Genomic DNA, 22,651 nt, shown 5'->3' with positions numbered 1-22,651 from the left:
TCAACAGACTCTTTTAATAATAAGGGCAGTAACATATTTTAGAGTTGCGCTACTCAAGCCGGTGACCCTAATAATAGTTAATAACGATCGAAAAGCGATACTGATTACACACAATGATAATTTTACTGTCTGAAATTGCAAATAAAAGTGCAACAACTATTGCCAAAGCAATATTCAAAATTTTTTTCTGAAGTACGGTCCAATGAAGACGTTCATTACGGACATGGAAACAGATGAAGACATACAATTGGTATGATCAACCAATTTAAAGATAATCAATATGAATAAAAATAAAAATATTTTAAAAATATTTACATAATAATTATCATTTTACTATTACGATCATCTCTTGAACAATGAAATGAATTTATTTTTTTATTAAAAAAAAAAAAACAAGTAAGAAAACTCTAGTCGAGAGTTCTCGACTAGATACTACCCTGAACCCAACAAATAAAAATGCCCATTTAGTATGGCTGAAATTTCAATTTCGATGTATTTAAAAATATAAATAAAATACCAAACTCATTTAATAAAATATAAAAATATTTTGAAACAATTAAAAAAGTTAACATCAGTTGCATCGATCGGGATTCGAACCGCAACTTCCCGATCGAGCGTCATGCAGCTAACACACTAGGCCACCTCACTCCTGCTAGTGGTGCTGGCAAAACTCAAATACATTCACTGCTGCAGCGCCATCTACCAAAACTAAACGAAACTAACTGCTGATGTGATTCTAAGAATCTGCTAGAATAACCAAACTATTAAAAAAGCACATAAAGTATGGTTAAAAATAACTAAATAACCAAATAACTAAAGTGGAAGCTTTTGATTGGCAAGATGAGCAGAATATCTTTCAAATTGTAGAAAAAGGGGTACCAAAGTCACTAACCATATCGGAAATCATGGACAAAAGTATGCAGGACGAGGAAATAATTGATACAATGACCTGCCTTAGCACCAACTCATGGGAGGCAAACGCATCCAGTCCATATTATCCATTCCGATGGGAGCTATCGGCAGTTGGCAATGTACTTTTACGCGGAAGCAAAATAGTCATACCAACAATGCTACGATCTCTAGTGCTCGAGCTAGCCCACGAGGGTCATCCGGGCGAATCTGCTATAAAACGGAGACTACATTCAAGGGTGTGGTGGCCAAGGATCGACCGAGAAGCAGAAAGTTTTGTCAATGCCTGTAGAGACTGCATCTCCGTATCGTTGGCGAATAAACCAGCACCAATGGATCGACATGCGTTCCCAGCTGGCCCTTGGCAATGTGTCGCATCCGACTTACTGGGCCCTTTGCCAAGCAACGACCATGTACTGGTGTTAATCGACTACTTTTCCAGATACATGGAATTTAAATTTATTAAAACTATCTCTTCAAAAGTATTAATCGAACAAATGCAGGAGATATTTTCTCGTTTGGGAATACCACGAACGCTGAGAACCGACAACGGTCGGCAATTCGTAAGTCTCGAATTTCAAGATTTTTGCCGGAACAACGGTATTACCCAAATAACGACTCCACCATATTGGCCACAGGCGAATGGCGAAGTAGAAAATATGAACAGGTCTTTAGTAAAACGCCTAAAAATCGCGTGGTCGAAAGGGAAAGACTATAAACAAGAGATTCAAAACTTCGTCATGATGTACAACGTCACACCGCATGGGACCACAGGAGCAGCCCCGTCGGAATTGATGTTTAAGAGAATCATTAGAGACAAAATACCAGACATTCAGGACTTGGTAGGTGATGTTGGTGAATCCTCGGAAAGAGACTTAGATTGCTTAAACAAACAAAAGGGAAAAGAGAGAGCAGACAAGAGAAGAGTCGCCAAAACATCGGATATCCAACCCGGCGACAAAATCGTGCTGAAGAATGTCCTGTGCCCACATAAACTGACACCCACGTTCGATACAACCGAGTACGTGGTGATCAACAGAAAGGGGAATATAGTTCAAGTGCAAGGAGGAGGAAAAACACTAACAAGGGATGTGAGTCATTTAAAAAGATTACAGTTACAGGTACTCATGGAGCTGCAGCGACAACCGATAGTGTCCAGAACACAGTCACACATAGGCAAACGCCTCAAGTACCGGAAACTGGACCCGGCGCGCAGGACAATGGGTTGAAGATGAAGCTGAAAAATACTGTGGAAGACGATCCACTCACAGAAAGCTCCGCGGCACAAGCCACGGAATGAGCTTTCGTATGCGAGCTTTATTATTGTTGTTACTTTTGTTCCTTTTGCTACTTCTATTCTTCCTTCCAGCGAGCGTGGCTGATCATTGTAAACGACGCGTGAATAAATAAATATTACTTTGCAAATTAACTAACCGATAACTGTGTTTATTTAAATCCGGGCAAACACGGGTTTATACAATATATATATATATGTATTTTTAAAATTTTATAAATCTATATTTATTGTTCAAGAAATGAGAGGGTATATACTAATTTTTTTGTAATACCAATTAAAAAAAATTTTAATTTTATTTGATTTATATTCACACAACTTTGTATTGACCCTTTTCAATTTGAAATTTTGTGTTCTTGCTGACTTGATATTGTCGATTTCAGCCTTGAACTTATTACCTATTTCGTCATATAATATCACTACCAGGCAAGTAAACAGAAAAATTCCTGCAGGATATGTTCAAGAAGATTTGCCTATGCAATCTCTTAACAAACGCTTCTAAGCCCAACGTCATTTGTAATGACGAAATATGAAAAGTAGTGGCCTTGCATATAACAAATCGACATGTTTTTAGAAACATGAAGAAATTATAGCAAGAATTGATGTTAGCGATTTTGTACTCCAATGGAATTCTCGACTTAGGTCAGATTTTCCAAAGGCTTGCATGACAAGCCGGTGTATATATAATCAGACAACACAAGAGGCACCGTGCAAAAGATCTTTGAACTAGTTTCAACAGACTCTTTTAATAATAAGGGCAGTAACATATTTTAGAGTTGCGCTACTCAAGCCGGTGACCCTAATAATAGTTAATAACGATCGAAAAGCGATACTGATTACACACAATGATAATTTTACTGTCTGAAATTGCAAATAAAAGTGCAACAACTATTGCCAAAGCAATATTCAAAATTTTTCTGAAGTACGGTCCAATGAAGACGTTCATTACGGACATGGAAACAGATGAAGACATACAATTGGTATGATCAACCAATTTAAAGATAATCAATATGAATAAAAATAAAAATATTTTAAAAATATTTACATAATAATTATCATTTTACTATTACGATCATCTCTTGAACAATGAAATGAATTTATTTTTTTATTAAAAAAAAAAAAACAAGTAAGAAAACTCTAGTCGAGAGTTCTCGACTAGATACTACCCTGAACCCAACAAATAAAAATGCCCATTTAGTATGGCTGAAATTTCAATTTCGATGTATTTAAAAATATAAATAAAATACCAAACTCATTTAATAAAATATAAAAATATTTTGAAACAATTAAAAAAGTTAACATCAGTTGCATCGATCGGGATTCGAACCGCAACTTCCCGATCGAGCGTCATGCAGCTAACACACTAGGCCACCTCACTCCTGCTAGTGGTGCTGGCAAAACTCAAATACATTCACTGCTGCAGCGCCATCTACCAAAACTAAACGAAACTAACTGCTGATGTGATTCTAAGAATCTGCTAGAATAACCAAACTATTAAAAAAGCACATAAAGTATGGTTAAAATTTCAATTTCGGTGTATTTAAAAATATAAATTAAAGTGAAAACTCGTTTATGAAAATATAAAAATATTTTGAAACAATTAAAAAAAATTAACATCAGTTGCATCGATCGGGATTCGAACCGCGAATCCTCGATCGAGCGTCATGAAGCTAACACACTAGGCCACCTCACTCCTGCTAGTGGCGCTGGCAAAACTCAAATAGATTCACTGCTGCTGCGCCATCTACCAAAACTAACCGAAACTAACAACTGATGTGATTCAACGAATGTTTCTAGAAGAAGTTTGAATGTATGTGTGCACACGCATACGATGCTGTTGTAGCTGCTGCACGTGCGTTTGTTAATTGGCCAAATACTTGATTATTTTTTATTAATTTTTGACTGAACGGAATTTAATGAAACTTTCAGCATATGATCTACATATTATATTGAATATTTGAGAAATAAAAAAAAAAAGAAAAATCATTCACAATTACCTATAGTGGCATCTGATTTGAACTTGAATGTTTTTACTCGATAAAAACATAACGGGATGATTTATCGAATTTTAAAAGCAAACTCGACGTCCGCGCTGTATATACGGTCATTTAAAAAAAAAAATTCAAGTCTCTAGCTCTTATATCTTCGGAAATCGACGCGTTTAAACATACGGACAGACGGACAGACGGACGGACGGACAGACAGACAGACAGACAGACGGACAGGGCCAAATCGACTCAGCTCGTCGCCCTGATCAAGAATATATATACTTTGTGGGGTCTGCCACGCCTCCTTCTGCCTGTTACATACATTTCAACAAAACCATTATACCCTGATTTCCCATTTTCAATGGGTTCACGGTATAAAAAAAAAAAAAAAATTAAATAAAAAACAAGTAAGAAGACTCTAGTCGAGCCTACTCGACTAGGAGATACCCTGAACCCTCTAATCTGATATTCTAATCACTCTGCACTTCATTTCGGCACATACAAACGAACGTATTAGAACGCGATCTGCTAACTGCGCAGTAAGCAGCGACTGCGCTTGGGCTGCGCTGCAGTGTGGGCAACATTATAAGAATTTATTTGTTGAATAATTTAATTTCTAGATGTACAATCTTAATGAAACTTTCAGGGCGTAATCATATGGTAAAAATGTATGTACATTCTAAAGCACAAGTCTCTAGTACTTGAAATACGCTTTTTACAAAGGTGAGGGTGAGGGGGTGGATATAAGGATGGGGGGGCAAATTACAACAAAAATCGAAATTATGTAAAATACATATACACATAAAATTTGGAAGCTCTAGCTCGAAAGGTGTTGGATATATAATTAAATAACTAGCTTTCGATAAGTGTTTTAATCGATAATAAAATATCGGGAGTAGTTATCGATATATAAAGAAAAACTTGATATGCGCGTGATATACACGGACCTAGGAAAAACAGGTAAGAAAGCTCTAGTCGAGACTGCTCGACTACGAGATCCCCTGAACCCTTGGAGCAATAGATATTTCAATAATTTTTCGCGTCTTTCAGCTTACACAAGAAACACGCACACACACACACACACACGCACGTACGCAACCACAGACATACATACACACACACGCATACACACACATACACACACAAGCACCCACGCATAAAGGGTATCTCCTAGTCGAGCAGTCTCGACTGGAGCTTTCTTACTTGTTCATTTTCGTCCGTTGATCATCGCGTTTGGCGCCTTTTTTGTGCAGCGTCCACACAGCTATTCCGAAAATAGCTGTGTCGATCACACATTTACAAACATACATACATATGTACAGTGGGCTCTCATATAAAAGGTGCAGTTAAATTAGAAGTGTATAAGTGGTAATATTAGCTTGTGCATTAACTTTGCAATTGCAAGTGTTCTTTCAGAAGTGAACATAAAACAAATAAATTTGTGACTAAAATGAATAATTTAGAATCGAGTGCTGATCAAATGCCTGCATCTCAGGTCACTTATCTAAAGCTTAAAACGAAAGCGCTGTTCGATATACTTGAAAGTCTATGGATTCGTGTGATTTACGTGTACTTTTGGACTCGATCACCAAATTAGAGTCAAATTTCGATGCGGTTCACACTAACTTAGAAGAATCAAATTTTGAGTCCATATCCAGTGATTTACCTGCGAAATTTGAATCAATTCTACCAAATCAACAGCTTTCTTCGACACTTAATACAAGCTTTACAAATACTCATCCAGTGCTCGTTATGTCAAATCGGTCGCGTTTGCCGCAGTTGGAATTGCCAAAATTTAGTGGAATCTATACTGAGTGGGAAAACTTTTTCTCTATGTTCAAAACGATCATAGATGCTGACTCTGATCTCAGCCCTATTGAGAAGCTCCAACATCTTCGGTCCTGCTTAAGTGGTGCTGCGCTGGATACCATCAGCTCATTGGAAATAAATAAGGCTAACTATAGCGTCGCTCTGGATATTCTTCAACGTCGATTTGATAATAAACGTTTTATTTTACAGGCACACATCAGAGCGATATTTGGGCTTGAGAAGACAGATTCATCTGTGGGCAGATTGAGGCAGTTGGCGAATAAGGTTACATCTCACATTCGTGCTATGGATTCTCTTGCATCGAGGGAAGAAGTCGCTGATTGTATCATCGTGCAGACAGTGTTGCAGAAATTGGACAAATGCACCCAGGCCAAATGGGAGGAACGATCATCAGCAAATGAGTTACCATCGTGGGCCAAGTTGTCAACGTTCTTGCAAGAGCGGTGTCGAATGCTTGAAAATGTGGATCAAGTTTTGCAGGATGGTCAGGTTGGCAAGTCAGGGAAGATCGTGAGTACACATTTAAGAAAATCATTTGTTGCTTCCAAAACTCCCAGTCGTTGTGTCTTTTGCGAAGACACGAGCCACATGATATTTCAATGTAAGCGTTTTGAGCAATTGTCACCCATTGCACGACATAAGGAGGCCAAGAGACTCGCTCTGTGCCTAAATTGCTTAAGAAACGGGCATCAGCTGAAAGATTGCAAATCTAGTACCTGCCGCACTTGTCAATCGAAGCACCATACCTTATTGCATTACAATCAATCTTCAGTAGATACATCCAACACTGTCCAACAAACAAATGCAATACATTCCTCTGATATGGTTGCAATGTCACCTTCTTTGCCTCAAGCTCATCTGTCGCCTCATTCGTCTGATGTTGTGCTTCTAGCCACTGCTATAATCCTAACTCTTAGATTAAGGATCTCAACTTCACTTTGCTACCACGCAATTCGCTAATCAGCTTCAGCTTCGAAAAAGAAAGTCGCTTACTGCAGTTTCTGGCATTGGAGATGCTAGCTTCTCAACTGAAGGATACTCAGTCGATCTCGTTCTGAAATCGCGGATTTCAGATTACTCAACTACCATCAGCGCAATCATCGCCGAGACGATTACTGATAATCAGCCTGGAATTTCAATGTCTACTAATAGTTGGAACATACCCTCAAATATAAAGTTAGCTGATCCCTTATTTTATAAGTCACAGCGGATTGATCTTCTCATCGGAGCTGGTCTTTTCTTTGAGCTGTTGTGTATTGGGCAAATTATGTTGGCACCTGGGTTGCCAGTCTTGCAGAAAACTCAACTCGGTTGGATCATATCAGGTGTCGTTCATCGCAACTCAAAGACTTTCGGATGATACCAAAAACAGCGCTCCGCTTGATTATTTGGTTCGTAAATTTTGGGAAGTGGAGCACGTTTTCGAGCCTCTCGCCAAGGTAACAACAGAGGAGCTCCACTGTCAGCAGCATTTCATCACAACTCATCGTCGAATGTCTTCCGGGGAATACTTAGTCTGCTTGCCAAAAAAGCAAGGCTTCGAATCTTTGGGCGACTCTTATGTGCAGGCCAAGCGTCGGCTCTTAAATTTGGAGCGTAAGTTTGCTCGAAATCATGCTATGAAGGAAAAATACTCTGCATTTATGAAAGAATATATTGATCTCAACCATATGTCACCGGTGCCCAGCGCAGAGATTTCTAAATACAAATACTTCTTGCCTCATCATTGTGTATACAAAGAAGAAAGTTCAACAACAAAGCTGAGAGTGGTTTCAGAGCCTGATTCAATGCTTCAATGTATCTTATGGCGAAACTCATCAGACGACGACATTCTAGTCTTCAAATTGAATACCGTCACTTATGGGACCAAGCCCGCTTCTTTTTTGGCTATTCGTGCAATGCACCAATTAGCAATGGATGAGTCATCATCATACCCACTAGGAGCTAAAACTGTTTTGCGAGATTGACGATCTGATCTCAGTAGGCAATTCAGTTGAAGAAGTTCGCGACATAATGAAACAAACCACCAATCTTCTTGAGCGAGGCAACTTCAAATTGAGAAAATGGTGCTCAAACTCAATCAACATTCTTCGCGGGGTTCCAGAAATCGAGCAGGAGAGTTTTCTCAAACTCGGCGATGGGACCGATGTGACAAAAACTCTTGGACTCATCTGGGAGCCTCGAAAAGATAGCTTCGTATTCACTTTCGAGCCAAAAATTAGTGTTGGAAAACACACAAAACGTTCAGTTCTGTATACCATTGCGAGATGATACGATCCGTTAGGTTTGATCGGACCAACATTAACTAGGGCAAAAATCATCTTGCAACGCATGTGGAGAGACAAGCTACAATGGGATGAGAGTCTACCACAATCATTGGAAACGATTTGGAGAGAATTTCGTAAGGACTTTCATCAAGTGAGCAATGCAACATTTCCTCGTTATGTACTCCAACTTAAAGCAAGAGTTGAATTACATGCCTTCTGCGATGCTAGCCTTCAGGCCTATGGCTCTTGTGTTTATGTTCGGTCATCGAAGAATAATGCTGTTAAAGTGCAGCTACTCTGTTCCAAGGTTAGAGTCGCCCCACTAAAGACCCTCACTGTGGCTAAGCTTGAGTTATGCGCTGCATATCTGCTTGCGAACTTGATAAGCGAGATAGAGAAACTGAACTTGTTCGAATGTGAGATGCATTGCTGGTCAGATTCAGCGGTGGTCTTGTCTTGGCCATCCAAATTCAATGTTTTTGTTGCTAACAAGATTTGTGCGATACAGCAGCTCACAATCGGCATGGAGTAGCATTACGTGCCAACTGAGATGAATTCTGCAGATATGTTATCTAAAGGAGCAGCACCGTTAGAGCTCTTGCACTCGAAATTATGGATGCATGGACCTCCTTTTTTGCAAGAGGAAAAATGTTATTGGCCTAGGCACTGCTTGTCTGAAGCATGTTTGCCTGAAATGCGTCAAAGAGTCTTGTTGTCGGCAGAGCATGTGGACATCTCTTTGTCATTCAAGTACATAAATTCATTCGGAATAATGAAGCGAATCTTTGGTTATGTTCCTAAATTCATCCGGAAAATAAAATCTCCTGAGTTATCATCGGATGATCTGCGTCAAGGATCGTTCCTATTATGTCGTCTTGCTCAAAGAGCTCAGTTGCAACCGGAATACTCTGCCCTACAGAATGGAAGGAATATACACTCGTCAAGCGCCATTCGCTATTTCCGTTTATGGATGATTTTGGTCTACTAAGTCGTTTGGTGGTGGTCGTTTGGGGCATTCTACTCTCGGCTTCGATGCGCGTCACCCAATTATTTTACCCAAAAACCATCCCTTAATTTTCATCAAATGCATCACCATGCCGGACCGCAGGCTTTGCTTGCAGCTATTCGGCTGCAGTTTTGGCCCATAGGCGGCATGAAAACTGTTGCCCGAGCTTTGCGAAAATGCATAATTTGCTGCAGATCCTGGCCTCGCCTAGTTGAGCATATAATGGCAGACTTGCCTAAGGAGCGTGCACAGTGCTCACCGGCATTCACAATCACTGGAGTTGACTATTGTGGACCTTTTTATTACAAGCCCGATGGACGAAATAGAGCATCAGTAATATGCTACATCTGCGTGTTCGTTTGTTTCACAACTAAGGCTGTATGGCTGGAGCTTGCAAAGGATCTGTCGACAGCTGCCTTTTTGGGCGCCCTCAAGCGTTTCGTTAGTACACGCGGCATTCCAACATGCATCTGGTCAGACAACGCAACCAACTTTGTGGGTGCACGGAACGAGTTGGCGGATCTGAGGCGTTTATTTTTGAGCCAGGAACATCGTACTGAAGTTCACAACTACTGCATCAACAACAGCTTCGATTGGAAATTCATACCACCTCGTTCGCCACATTTTGGCGGTCTTTGGGAGGCAGCAGTGAAGACATCTAAAAGGCACCTATATCGGTCTATGGGATCGGCACTTCTTGGTTTCGACGAACTGCGCACATTGGTATGCCAAATTCAGGCTATAATCAATTCTCGTCCTCTTGTTCCAATTTCAGAAAACCCTGATGATCTTGGAGTTCTCACTCCAGGACATTTCCTGATTGGTCGACCACTTATCGACTTCCCCGAACCAGACCTATCTCGGATCAACTGCAATCGCCTCGATCGCTGGCAGCGTATGACATACATACAGCAGTTGTTTTGGAAGCGATGGACTGAGGAATACCTCACAATTCTGCAACAGCGTGGAAAATGGCAGACCCACCTGCCTTCTATCAAGGTCAACGATGTCGTCTGTGTGAAAGATGAAAACCTGCCACCTTTGAAGTGGCCATTAGCCCGGGCCGTTGAGATCATTGCTGGAGCCGATGGAGCCGTGAGAGTCGCTGTTCTGCGTACACCCACTGGAACTACACGTCGAGCTGTCAATAAGCTGTGCGTCCTTCCGGTTGATGATCCTGTTAAAAGTCATGGTATTTTAACGGTGGGAAGGATGTTCGGCACAGCAGCTAATAATTGCTCTTAATAGTTAAATAAGCTTCTCTTAAGTTAATTTCTTACCTTTGTCATTCTCATTCGCTGTTAGCGCACTCTTGCACATAACAAAGCATAACACACATACATATGTAAATCTCATCCGCTCTGTTAATTGCATACTCCTCTTTACTTATATTCTTTTAAACTCTGTACAAAAACGGTCTTCATTCGCGCAACATCTACATATTTTGTCTCGAATCGAATTAACTCCGCCTATATAAGATAAATTATATCGTTTTGGCTTTTATTTTGTGCCTTCGTAAATGATTGGAGCCAGAGTTGTCGAAAAAGATCGGCAGCTTCAAACACTCATAACAATAATATAATACAAAAAAAAAAAAAACTTTTTTTTTTAAAAAAAAAAAAAAAAAATAGAAATATAAATATATAATATAAAAAATATAAATAAAAAATAAAATATTTTGTCTTAAGAATACAACATAACGTATAGAAAGAAAAAAAATAATAATAAATTTTATTTTAAATAACTACATTATATTACGTTATTTTTTTTTTTAAAGGGGAGGTGTAGTATGTTGTATGTCATATAAGCATATGCTCACAGTATTGTAGTGTATACAATATATGAAGTTGACATATGACTAAAATATAAGTAAGAGTATCATGCTCACAACATAGCAACACTTTGTTGCTTTATTTATATTATAACAGCTATACATAGGATCGGTCACTTATGTATAGACTGACGTGCAGCGTGGGATCTGCAACGTAAGCATTGTTACGTTCTCGTCCACGCCGTAGCTTAAACACCTGAATATATGTATATGCCTTCTGCATGTACATACAAACATATACACACACACATACGACATGCTATTTACCTCCATTCTGCCGCTGCTTTTAGCGACAGAATTCTTTATGTAAACTCTATGTATTTTAGGCTAAGATTTAATTTGAATAAAATACGGAGAACATTCTCTGCTCAACGATCAAACCAAGCGGTCAACTTTTATTTAATTACAGTATAATGGTTTTGTGAAATGTATGTAACATGCAGAAGCAGGCGTAGCAGACTCCACAAAGTACATATATGCATATATTCTTGTTCTGTCCGTCCGTCCGTCCGCCCGTCTGTTCGTATGCTTGAATATCAATCAGTAACATGCTACATCTTTAGATCTAGAGTCACAAAATTTTTAATGTAGATTTATATATACTTTATAGAATTTCGGCTTTTGCCCTAATTCGAAAATTTATTGAAACTCGAAGGGTTCAGGGGATCTCGTAGTCGAGCAGTCTTGACTAGAGCTTTCTTACTTCTTCTTCTGAAAATAGGGTATAATGGTTTTGTTAAAAGTATGTAACATGCAGAAGGAGGCGTGGCAGCGAGCTGTGTCGATATAGCCCTGTCCATCCGTCCGTGTGAGCCCCTAGATCTCAGAGGCTATAAGAGTTAAAGACTTAAAACTTGACATGTATACTCGTGTATACCATACTCAGCTTATCATATTTTTTCTAATAACCCATCCTATTTCTCTTCTATCGAGAATAATTGATAAATTGATTTTGTTTTTCCAGCGTAATTTTTATACTATTAGACCTTGAAGCTTCAGCTTTAATGAATACGAAGATTTATACTTCAATCTAAGCGCGATCTTGCAATTCGAGCCCAAAATCTTTCACACACTTTTATGTTGTGGTAGGCACACGCCAATGTTCATGTCCCATGCATACTCACATGCACATACACACACGCACATGTAAAGGCATACAAATGCTTCTACAAGTGATATCCCATAATTGTGAGCATCGCGTCCCGTGCGTACACACAATCAAATGAATATATGTATGTATGTATGTGGGCACTTCACTAGATCGACCAAATGCAAATGTTGGGCTTTAAAATTGCTACAGGCAGCAAGAGCTTCGCACACAGGCATACAAATGGTCATACATGTAGCAAGGGAGAGTGTGTGCGTGCACGCTCGTCGCGAAAGCATTTTCATTATGAGCACCAACGCTTTCATACCCTTCCCTCAAATAATAACGAAAACGAAGGGAAGGCATGGGTTCTTGCTGCGACGAAATTTCAAATTTCGTGAGCTGCTGCTTGTGCTCACATACATACATACATATATACATTCGAGAGAGCTGAGAGCATCGAGAGAGAGAGAGAGCAAGGGAAACATTGAGCATAGAGGGATCTTTTGTTCAACATTTGACCATCTCGGTCGAGCTAGAGAATTGCTGTTATAAAGTGTTCTTAATGCTATGTAGTGTTTCAGTAATATGACAAGATATATTTATCATCATTATATTGTATACAATTTAGTTTTCCTACTGATGATGGGTTTCATACAAACATACAGGCAATCCACTATGGTCAATAAGACAGATTTTATGAAATAAAGTTCAATTTTCACATATGTACATATATTTGTTAAATTATTATAGGATTTCAGATCTTTTTATTTTGGTTTTGGGCAACACTTATAAAATGTTAAATTTAATTACATTTTTATTCTTCTCATTCTGAACATTCACAATTAATTCTAATTTGCTAGATACATAATTGGTAGATCATTAAGAGATCACTGACTTGTTCAGTCAAAGTTTTTTTTTTCCCTGGTAGCTTTTAATACCATAATTAATTTATCCTTTTTAGTTTCTTCGCAAAAACTGATGTGGCCCGTAATAAATAATGCGTTAGTTGTTGGTTGGTTTCTGATACGAGAACATATACTAATTTTCTTTTCAAGCAATACTTTTCGAAGCACGCATATATTTGTTAAAAGTTTTCTGCTTACCAACAAAACTTACACATTCACAATCATAGAAAACTAGTTATTGGAGTATATTACTGATTCCAAAGCGATGAATTTCCATATTCACAATTTTTTCGACCTCAATTCAATCACCCACACAATAATTTCAAAGTTTAACTACATTTACGGTTACATATCAACAACTAATATCGAACTTTTTGACCATAGCGCCATCGTCGTAATTTTCAATAGCTTGGTAATTATTAAGATATAACAGTTCAACATATCAAATAATTAGACTGGTATACCAGTGCGATCCTTAAGCTTGCCAAGAACATTCACGTGCACTTTTGAAAATCCGCTGGGTTTTGCACCTTGCGTTTCGACATTGTCAATAAGCAACTGGCCTGCAGTAGACACACCATCGAAAGATGCAGAGGACATTGGTGACGAGTGCTTTGAGTCATCCATATGAAAAGATTGCTGAGTACTGGTGTCAAGTGAGGGCACCAGATCATCATTCGGCCTTATTTGAGTAGATGAAGGAGCGTAGGCAGGCTGCAACTTATCGATTTCATCATCAATAGCTTTAAATTGCCAACTCCAATTTGCACGATAAAGGAATGGCCGATGATCGAATCGATTGTCATCGGGACTATAGATTTCGGCATGTACTGAAGGTGTCAGTACAGTCATTTTATGTCGGTTAATTGCGTAGCAGCGAAAGAAATGTTTTACTTTTTCAGCTACTTCTTTAGGTGTTAAATCGCTTTTCCATGTAGACACTAGTCTACAGAACATGCTGTAGGGACCGCAAAAATATTGTTTGCGCAGGCGACCATATTCGCTCAATTCGGAATAGCTCATTCCCATATCTTCTTCATCTGTTTGCAACAGCTGCCCATTCTCCAGCAATGGCTCCAACTCGGCTGTGGGCGGAGCGTCGATTATAGATTCTAGTGCAGTAAGATTGTATCTTAAATAAATAAAATTAATGTGTTTATTATTATTATTATTATTATTATTAATATTTTAATAATTTGATAATTACTTTAAACAAATTTGCTTACTTTTTTTTTGCATAAGACAGAAATCTTAGTAGATCTGTCTTAGATATCCCACCAATAGGATTAATATCCGCTGAAGAACAATCATATTTCGTTAGATAGCCACGCAACGATTCATCAACATTAGATGAGCCTAGAACAAGCAAGCCACCCGGTCTGTTGCGAACCCAAAGCATTAATTGAGCAAATATATAAGCCAATACCATGCGTATACGGGACTGAATATTTTGTAAAGCCAAATTTTGCCGAGCGCAACCGCCTTGCGTGCGAAAAACTGGTGTCAGTCCCGTTACTGCATTAAAAATCCCCAGCAGTGCGTTTACTGCCAAATCGATGCTAATCTCAATATGATAGCTGCCAATTTGGTTTGCCAGTTGAGCAGCACGACGTCGCGTTTCTTTGCTACTGTTGACGCTTCCCATGTAGCATGTGACTAAAAGTCGATTACATAGCGCCGCTGCATTAATGGGGGTATAATCAGAATCAGCAAGTATTTTGCGTATATCATACAGCACTTGTGCATCGCCATGTTGAACTGCCTGTACTATTTGCCGGCACATGGAATAAACTATTGTTGCAGAGCTACTGGAATCAACACCTCCACTGAGTGGTAAAAAAAAGCCACCCTGACCGGAACGTCGTAGATAATCCCAAAGCCAACATGCTGGTCCCAATTCGATTTCTTCCTCTGGCGAGGAATACGTAAAATGCAATGCTGGCGTTGCGGTCTTAAATATGTCATTATGTGTAGACATCTCAAAGTCGCAGCGTATTCGAGGATAGACTACTGCTCCGGCCGCTGACGAACATCGTGACCGGAGACTAACACGGTAGGCACGAATTTCCTCCAGATCAATGGTGGCTAAAGTTACTTCAACATCTTGTAGTGCAAATTGCTTTCCCCGCGCCAAAACATCACCATTAAGTGCTATGGCAGAGCAACCATTAAAATAAACTCTTTGGCCATCACAGCCTCGTAAATTACTGAAAAGATAGGCACCTCCTGCCTTAAAGCTTGCGTTGCAAATGAGATCGTTGGTTATGTGTGCTTTACGAAGCTCCATATAGCTTCCAGAGCCGTTAACAATTATCTCAACACCCGAAAGTGACATCTCTACATGTTTGCTGCGAACATTCCATAGCTCCTCACATATCTCATAACCGATACATGTATCGGGGGTTGCAATTACCGCATCACCAAAAGGCACCGTTTCTTGACCAGTCTGTTCTTTAATAAGGTGGGGCAGCAAGTATTCTTCCGTTTTCTGCGCTTTGGTCCAGGCAGTAAACCAGCGGGACTCACGATAGTTGCCATCGTCGCACATTGCCATCTTAGGACGGATTAACAACAGTTTACGATTAAAGAATGCTATGCGGCAATTGTAAGCAACATTCTGATGCATCACTGGCATGCCCACATCCACTAGCATATTTGCGCTGTAAGTCAAACAATAAAATCAATAATAGCCGCATAGAAATTAGAGATGGGAATTGTTGACGCTAACCAAAAAGGGGACATCATGATTTCTAAGAATGTCTCCCAAGAGTGGAGAAAAGTATCTGGTTCGCGAAAATGATCTTCGCAGCTGTAGCCACTGTCAAAAGTTAATAAAATATTGTAAGTAATGCCAAAAGCTCTTTTCTATGTACTTACCATACCTCCAGTTCTGGACCAGTTCGATAACTGGCGCCCATATCCTTAGCCTCCAGTATGGACTGCAAAATTCTGGCCATGTTACCCTCAAAGTCTAGAGCCCATTGGTTGAGCGTAGTTACCGCCACAGTTATTTTGCGTCCCATTTTTGTCAAGAATTGTGAAGATGATAACTAAATTCTGAAAGTCAAAGACAGATGTAATTTCTTTAATTGATTTTCAAATTAAATTCCCAGAGTTATCAAACCAATTTCTTATTGCTATTTGTGTTGCCATTGGGTTTGTTCAAGTTATTGATTAAACAATGTAATGGTGGCACATAACTAAGGTGTCACGTTGACAATGCCCAAAAATTGTAATACATATATGTCATTTACATTACACGAATGCGGCGAAGTCAGAAACATTATATGGCGTTCCAATTGACGACGCTATAGTACCTTTTATATAATTTATTTTCATTCGTATCCATGGGGATGCATACACTTATTCTTACCAACATGCACAAATGACTATACATAAAATACAGTAACTACATAAAACACGAGTAATACAATAAATATATAATGTACATATGTACATAATCTTAAATTCTTACTTCCAATATGATCTAATTTGTTTTAAATAATCAATAACGTGCTCTCTGATGGTCTTGATAAAACCATTTAATCTTTGTTTAAAAATAGATACCATATTCTATTTGGTTAATTCTTTTTTTATAAAAAAAAAAATAAACTCAAAAAACTTAAGTTTCAGTAATGTTTAAAATAATTTAATTCGTCACTGTAGACATTTTTGTCAAAATATAGTAATTTCAATATTAAATCAAGTGTGCTTTTCCTTTTCATATGGCTTGGTTGGAGCAGGCCGAGACGTCAATTTCGTTTTGTACATATACACAATACAGAAGCAGACAGCATAGTTTAATTTGAGCACGAGAAAATCCGGTTGAAATTAACACTAATTTAAACGTTAAACAAAATTTGTGCGCGAAGCGTTTAACATTTTTCACTTACATCCAACATTCACGTACAGGAAGCGTATTGATTATTAGGCAATCACTGTGGATTCTAGGCGGAAATAGAGCAGAATGCAGAAGTTCGCTAGGGACAATTGGGTGGCAAGGGCAGCGCATGAAAATATTGAAACTCAACATCAGAAACAATGTGATGGTAAGTCAGAACTTTAAGCATTAAATTCTTGACATCGATAGTCGCCAGTAAATATGAAAAGCGTTCATAATTATCTTTTCTAAATATCGAATCTCAATAGGAGTTTATACCTTACAAATAGCTTGAAGTGGAAAAAGTATATTATCGTATGAGCTCAAACCATTTCGTTGCTATTAAAACTAGAGATCCACAGCTTCGAGCTCTTCTTTTATAAAAATTTATAAGATTCATCTGCTAAAGGACGTAGAAAATAGAAAAATATTATATTTTTCACAATTTAAATGCACATAAGTAGTGAAAGTAGCACATATCCTTAAAAACTTATGGCATACCTTTTAAAAGGGAGCGATATAAGTTTTTATGTAGACTGATCTTTTGAGCAGTGAGCTATAGTTTCCCTAAATTTGCGACACTTCCATTATTTTATTTTATTTATTTATTTTTATTTTTTTTTTTTTAATTATTTATTTATTTATTTATTTTTGTTATTTAAAGACTTTTTTGCAAAATTTTTATTGATTGTTTTATCCAATAACTTTTGCCATCGGGCAAGCGGTTAATTCCATCCTCAAAAAACTTCTGTGCCTTACTGGCAAAAAACTGGTACAAGGGATGACCAGTAAAAATGACCTTCAAGAATGAATCTTTCACGTTTGATAGGCGAATAATACTTGTTAATGTGAATATTTCGTTTTGCAAGAATATGGGGAGCCCATATGTTATGTTTCGAAATTAAAGCTTGTGAACGGCCACTTTTGAATATTTTCATCTTTCAGCGATGTCTCGAGCAGTTAGTTTAAGGACATGGTGCATCCTCGAAATCAAAGTAGCTGGAACGAAATTTTGCAATTCAATTTTGCCATTTGCGTGCAGTCAACACGTCTTATTTGTACATCTCACATAATTTTCGCCTTACTTGAAATTTAGAACTGTAAAAAAAACCCGAAAATACAGTTATTGATCTTTCATCGTCGAAAGGGTACCAAACCAAAACTATTCCAAGAAATTTTACATTTTTTTCAAACAATCTTATATAATTAAAGCTTTCAAAATATATTACAGTAAAGCGGTTAAGTGTGAAGTTGGTTGCAACAAAATTCAATTATAGCAGTTATTATTGAACCAAATTACTTAGTATTTGTACTTTGAAAATTCCATGAGAATTGAGAAACTAGTGGTGTTATTCAATAATATTGAATTGTGTAGGCATAAGTGTCGAGCAACTGCAGTCCCCACGTTCAACATACGAAGTGCGTGCTTATTTATAGCAATGTGTGCTGTTGTGTATAAATAGAAATGTGATATACATAAATCAAATCTAGATCGTGTTTATGGTGACCTCTGGCCAAACATTCCCTAACATAGTATTTTGACTTGCTTATTTGCACATAAAATAACGAAAAAAAAAACCATGCCAAAGAAAAGTGATCATTGACGGATATATAGGGCCTACTGACTACATCTTACCTTGACTATTATGGCAACTTGCCAAATTAGAAAATACATAAATTTTGTGATCAAGATCATTGTTGCTTGGTGACATAATGCAATGTTCGAACGATTTGCTTGGAATGTATCCAACAGCACAAAAATCAAGTAAGAAAGCTCTAGTCGAGACTGCTCGACTACGAGATCCCCTGAACACTTCGGACAACTAATATTTCAATAATTCCTTGCGTCTTACTGCTTGCACAAGAAATACACACACACACACAGACAAATATAGGCAGGCACGCATAAACACGCATTGGCTGCAGTGGTGGCTAACTATGGGAATTTAATTGTTTAATAACTTTTGTGGATGGACTATCTTCATGAAACTTTTAAATTAAATACATATAACATAGATATGCATGCATTTGTCAAAGTACAAGTCTCTAGTATTTGAAATACGGCTTTTACAAAGATGGGTGAAGTGAGGGGGAGGGGTTGAATATAAGTGTGGCGGTAAATTTTGACAAAATTCGGAATTCTAAAAACTACATATAAATCTATATTTAAAATTTGGCGACTCTAGCTTTAAAGATGTAGCAGATATAAATTTATTACTGCGATATGCGCGTACATAGGGACAGACGGACGGACGGACAGACGGACAGAGCTAAATCGACTCAGCTCATCGCCCTGATCAACAATATATATGCTTTATGGGGTCTGCCACGCCTCATTCCGCCTGTTACATGCCTTGAACAAAACCTGACTAAAATCTTATTACACTTATCGCTTAAAAACAAGTAAGAAAGCTATACTCGAGACTGCTCGACTACGAGATCCCCTGAACCCTTGGAGCAATAGCTATTTCAATAATTTTTCGCGTCTTTCAGCTTACACAAGAAACACGCACACACACACACACACACACACACACACAGGCATACATACACACACACGCATACACACACACATACACACACAAGCACCCACTCATAAACACTCATGGGCTGCAGTGTGCGCTTACTATGAGAACTTAATTGTTTAATAACTGTTTTTATGGACATACGATCTTCATGAAACTTTTAGATTATGATAACAACATGGATATGCATGTATTTGCCAAAGTGCAAGTCTCTAGTATTTGAAATAGGCTTTTTACAAACATGAGGGTGAGGGGGTGGACATAGGGGTGGGGGGTAAATTTCAACTAAAACCGAAATTGCATAAATTGCATATAAGCATACATTAAAAATTTAAGAGACTCTAGCAATAAAGGTGTAGGAGATATAATTTTATAACTGGTTTTCGATAAGGTTTTTTATCGATTAAAAAAGATCGGGATGAGTTATCGATTTTAAATGATAAACTTGATATCCGCGCTGTAATTACGGACATTTTAAAAAAAGTTTGAAGTCTCTAGCTCATATATCTTCTGAAATCGACGCGTTCATACATACGGACAGACGGACGGACGGACAGACGGACAGGGCCAAATCAACTCAGCTAGTTGCCCTGATCAAGAATATATATACTTTGTGGGGTCTTCCACGCCTCCTTCTGCCTGTTACGTTCATTTCAACAAAACCATTATACCCTGATTTCCCATTGAAAATGGGTTCAGGGTATAATAAAACAAGTAAGAGGACTCTAGTCGAGACTGCTCGACTAGGAGATACCCTGAACCCTCTAATCTGATATTCTAATCAGTCTGCACTTCTTTTCGACACACATACATACACACATACGTATTAGAATGCGCTCTGCTAACTGCGCTTGGGCTGCGCTGTAGTGTAGGTAACATTATAAGAATTTATTTGTGGAATAATTTAATTTCTATACATACAATCTTAATGAAAGTTTCAGGGCGTAATTATATGGTGAAAATGTATGTACATTCCAAAGCACATGTCTTTAGTACTTGAAATACGCCATTTACAAAGGTGAGGGTGAGGGGGTGGATATAGGGGTGGGTGGTAAATTACAACAAAAATCGAAATTATATAAAATACATATAAGTTTACATTAAAAATTTGCAAGCTCTAGCTCTAAAGGTGTAGGAGATATAATTAAATTATATAAGGTTTTTGATCGATAATAAAATATCGGGAGTACTTATCGATATATAAAGAAAAACTTGATATTCGCGCGATATACACGGACCTAGGAAAAAAAAATTTCAAGTCTCTAGCTCTTATATCTTCTGAAATCGACGCGTTCATACATACGAATGGACGGACGGACAGACAGACGGACAGGGCCAAATCGACTTAGCTCGTCGCCCTGATCAACAATATATATACTTTGTGGGGTCTGCCACGCCTCCTTCAGCCTGTTACATACAGACGGACAGGGCCAAATCAACTCAGCTCGTCGCCCTGATCAAGAATATATACTTTGTGGGGTCTGCCACGCCTCCTTCTGCCTGTTACATACATTTCAACAAAACCATTATACCCTGATTTCTCATTGAAAATGGATTCAGGGTATAAAAACAGAGCCCTTCGTATATACATACAAACATACATATACGCATGCATGGGCTGCAAAAGAGCTTTAGGAACTTAATTATTTAATAATGATAGCTGGACTATCGTCAAAAAACTATCAGACATTGAAATGCATATATTTGTAAAAGCAAAAGCCTCGAGTATGTGAAATACACAAAATTGGGGTACATGGATGGATAGGGGGTGAAGGTAAACTATAACAAAAAATTGTTCACTAAAACATTAAGTCCTGTTTTCCCAAATTCAATAGGTTCAGGGTATAATATTAAAAAAACAAGTAAGAACGTTGCAGTCGGGCGTTACCGACTGCGGAATACTAATTCACATTCCATCAACAATTTAGTAGTTAAGTTTCGCTTTAATACTGTAGAATATACAGGCTTTTCCGATTTGCCACGCCCCTACTGGGCGTAGACGCCTCATTTTTTGTCAGTTCTTAGAACGAGATAACAGTACCCTAACTGCAAAGTTTGAATGCTTACTCTCAAAAAAAGTGAAAATTACAGGGTATTTTTCGATATGCCACGCCCCCAAAGAGGCGTAAAAATTATTTTTTGGGGAATCGATAGAGGAGGCTACCAGTAACTCAATTACTAAAATTTGAAGCTTCTAGCTATTATACTTTAGGAGATATACATTTTTGCGGTTCGCCACGCTCCCTGTGGGCGAACATATATCCGAGAAAGCTTTTTGGTCTTGGGTGATCAGCCCGAGTATATATACAAAATTTGAGATCTCTGGCATCAATAGTGTCCAAAAAAAAGCAGAATTTAAAAAATTACTATATCTTCAGGTCCGATTTTCCACGCCCCTAATGGGCGTAGACTTATAATTTTATTTTTAGACTTTATAGAATCATAACATTAGCTGACATGCAAAATTTCAGCATTCTAAGTTTACAACTTTAGGAGATACAGTTTTATCCGATTTGCCACGCCCTCAATGGGCGGAGATATATCCGCCATAGCTTGTGATCTTGGGTGGTCGACGCGGACCTACATACCAAATTTCAGCTTTCTTGCTCTTCAACGAACATGCTTTCTGGTATATCGGAAAATGCATTTTCCGATTTGCCACGCCCCTAGTGGGCGGATCGGGATAATTTTAACACTTTATAAATCGGAGATATACACGAGTATGTGTTCCAAATTTCAAGTCTCTAGCTTCAATAGCGCCGAAATAGATTGCGTTCATACGGACAGACGGACAGACGGACGGACGGACAGACGGACGGACAGCAAGACGGACATTGCACAAAACCAATATACTGATTCACTTTGGTGAATGAGTATAAAAAGTCTTGTCCGACTAGTCTGACCGACTAGGGGATCCGAAATTTGTTTATAAATATGTGGAGAAAATTAAAACTTAGTATTTTCGATAAACAAAAAATTGTTCTTGCCTTTTGAAGCCGCACTACAATTGAATAGAATTCTCGGCTAGATCTCTCTTAAAAATAAACACTTATATAAGTAAACTTATACGGTTAGCGTCCTTCGAGTATAAAGCTGGTCCCTTGAGCGTCGTTACAATCGAATTCT

At 38.3% G+C, this 22,651-nt stretch overlaps 2 protein-coding genes across 16 annotated transcripts in view; one reads left to right on the top strand and one right to left on the bottom strand.

The window, feature by feature from the left end:
- The window catches only part of LOC6585874 (cytosolic carboxypeptidase Nna1), a 78,530-nt gene that overhangs the window by 20,032 nt on the left and 35,847 nt on the right, over positions 1-22,651 (top strand). For 7 of the 15 annotated variants that reach the window (XM_032732943.2, XM_032732945.2, XM_015160852.3 and 4 more), the window contains exon 1: positions 16,857-17,169. The exons of 2 other annotated variants lie outside the window; for them this stretch is intronic. In XM_032732943.2, coding sequence (XP_032588834.1) covers positions 17,088-17,169 — 82 coding nt within the window. In that variant the 5' untranslated portion in view covers positions 16,857-17,087. Of the gene's footprint in view, positions 1-16,855; positions 17,170-22,651 lie in introns of those variants that run through there. 6 more of the 15 variants (XR_001448960.3, XM_032732955.2, XM_002011462.4 and 3 more) reach the window with 3 other exon arrangements.
- Positions 12,963-22,651, bottom strand: part of LOC6585875 (glutamine-dependent NAD(+) synthetase) — a 45,793-nt gene continuing 36,104 nt past the window's right edge. Inside the window, exons 2-5 of the mRNA XM_002011463.4 lie at positions 15,998-16,177; positions 15,849-15,938; positions 14,347-15,780; positions 12,963-14,252 (exon numbers count right to left, since the gene is read on the bottom strand). Of these exons, the coding sequence (XP_002011499.1) occupies positions 13,571-14,252; positions 14,347-15,780; positions 15,849-15,938; positions 15,998-16,143 (2,352 nt within the window). The 5' untranslated portion in view covers positions 16,144-16,177 and the 3' untranslated portion in view covers positions 12,963-13,570. The remainder of the gene's footprint in view (positions 14,253-14,346; positions 15,781-15,848; positions 15,939-15,997; positions 16,178-22,651) is intronic.

This window comes from Drosophila mojavensis, unplaced genomic scaffold (assembly GCF_018153725.1).
Source record: "Drosophila mojavensis isolate 15081-1352.22 unplaced genomic scaffold, ASM1815372v1 contig_72, whole genome shotgun sequence".
NCBI lineage: Eukaryota > Metazoa > Arthropoda > Insecta > Diptera > Drosophilidae > Drosophila > Drosophila mojavensis.
Note: the sequence above shows the minus strand (reverse complement) of the source record. Positions and strands in the feature narration are given on the sequence as shown.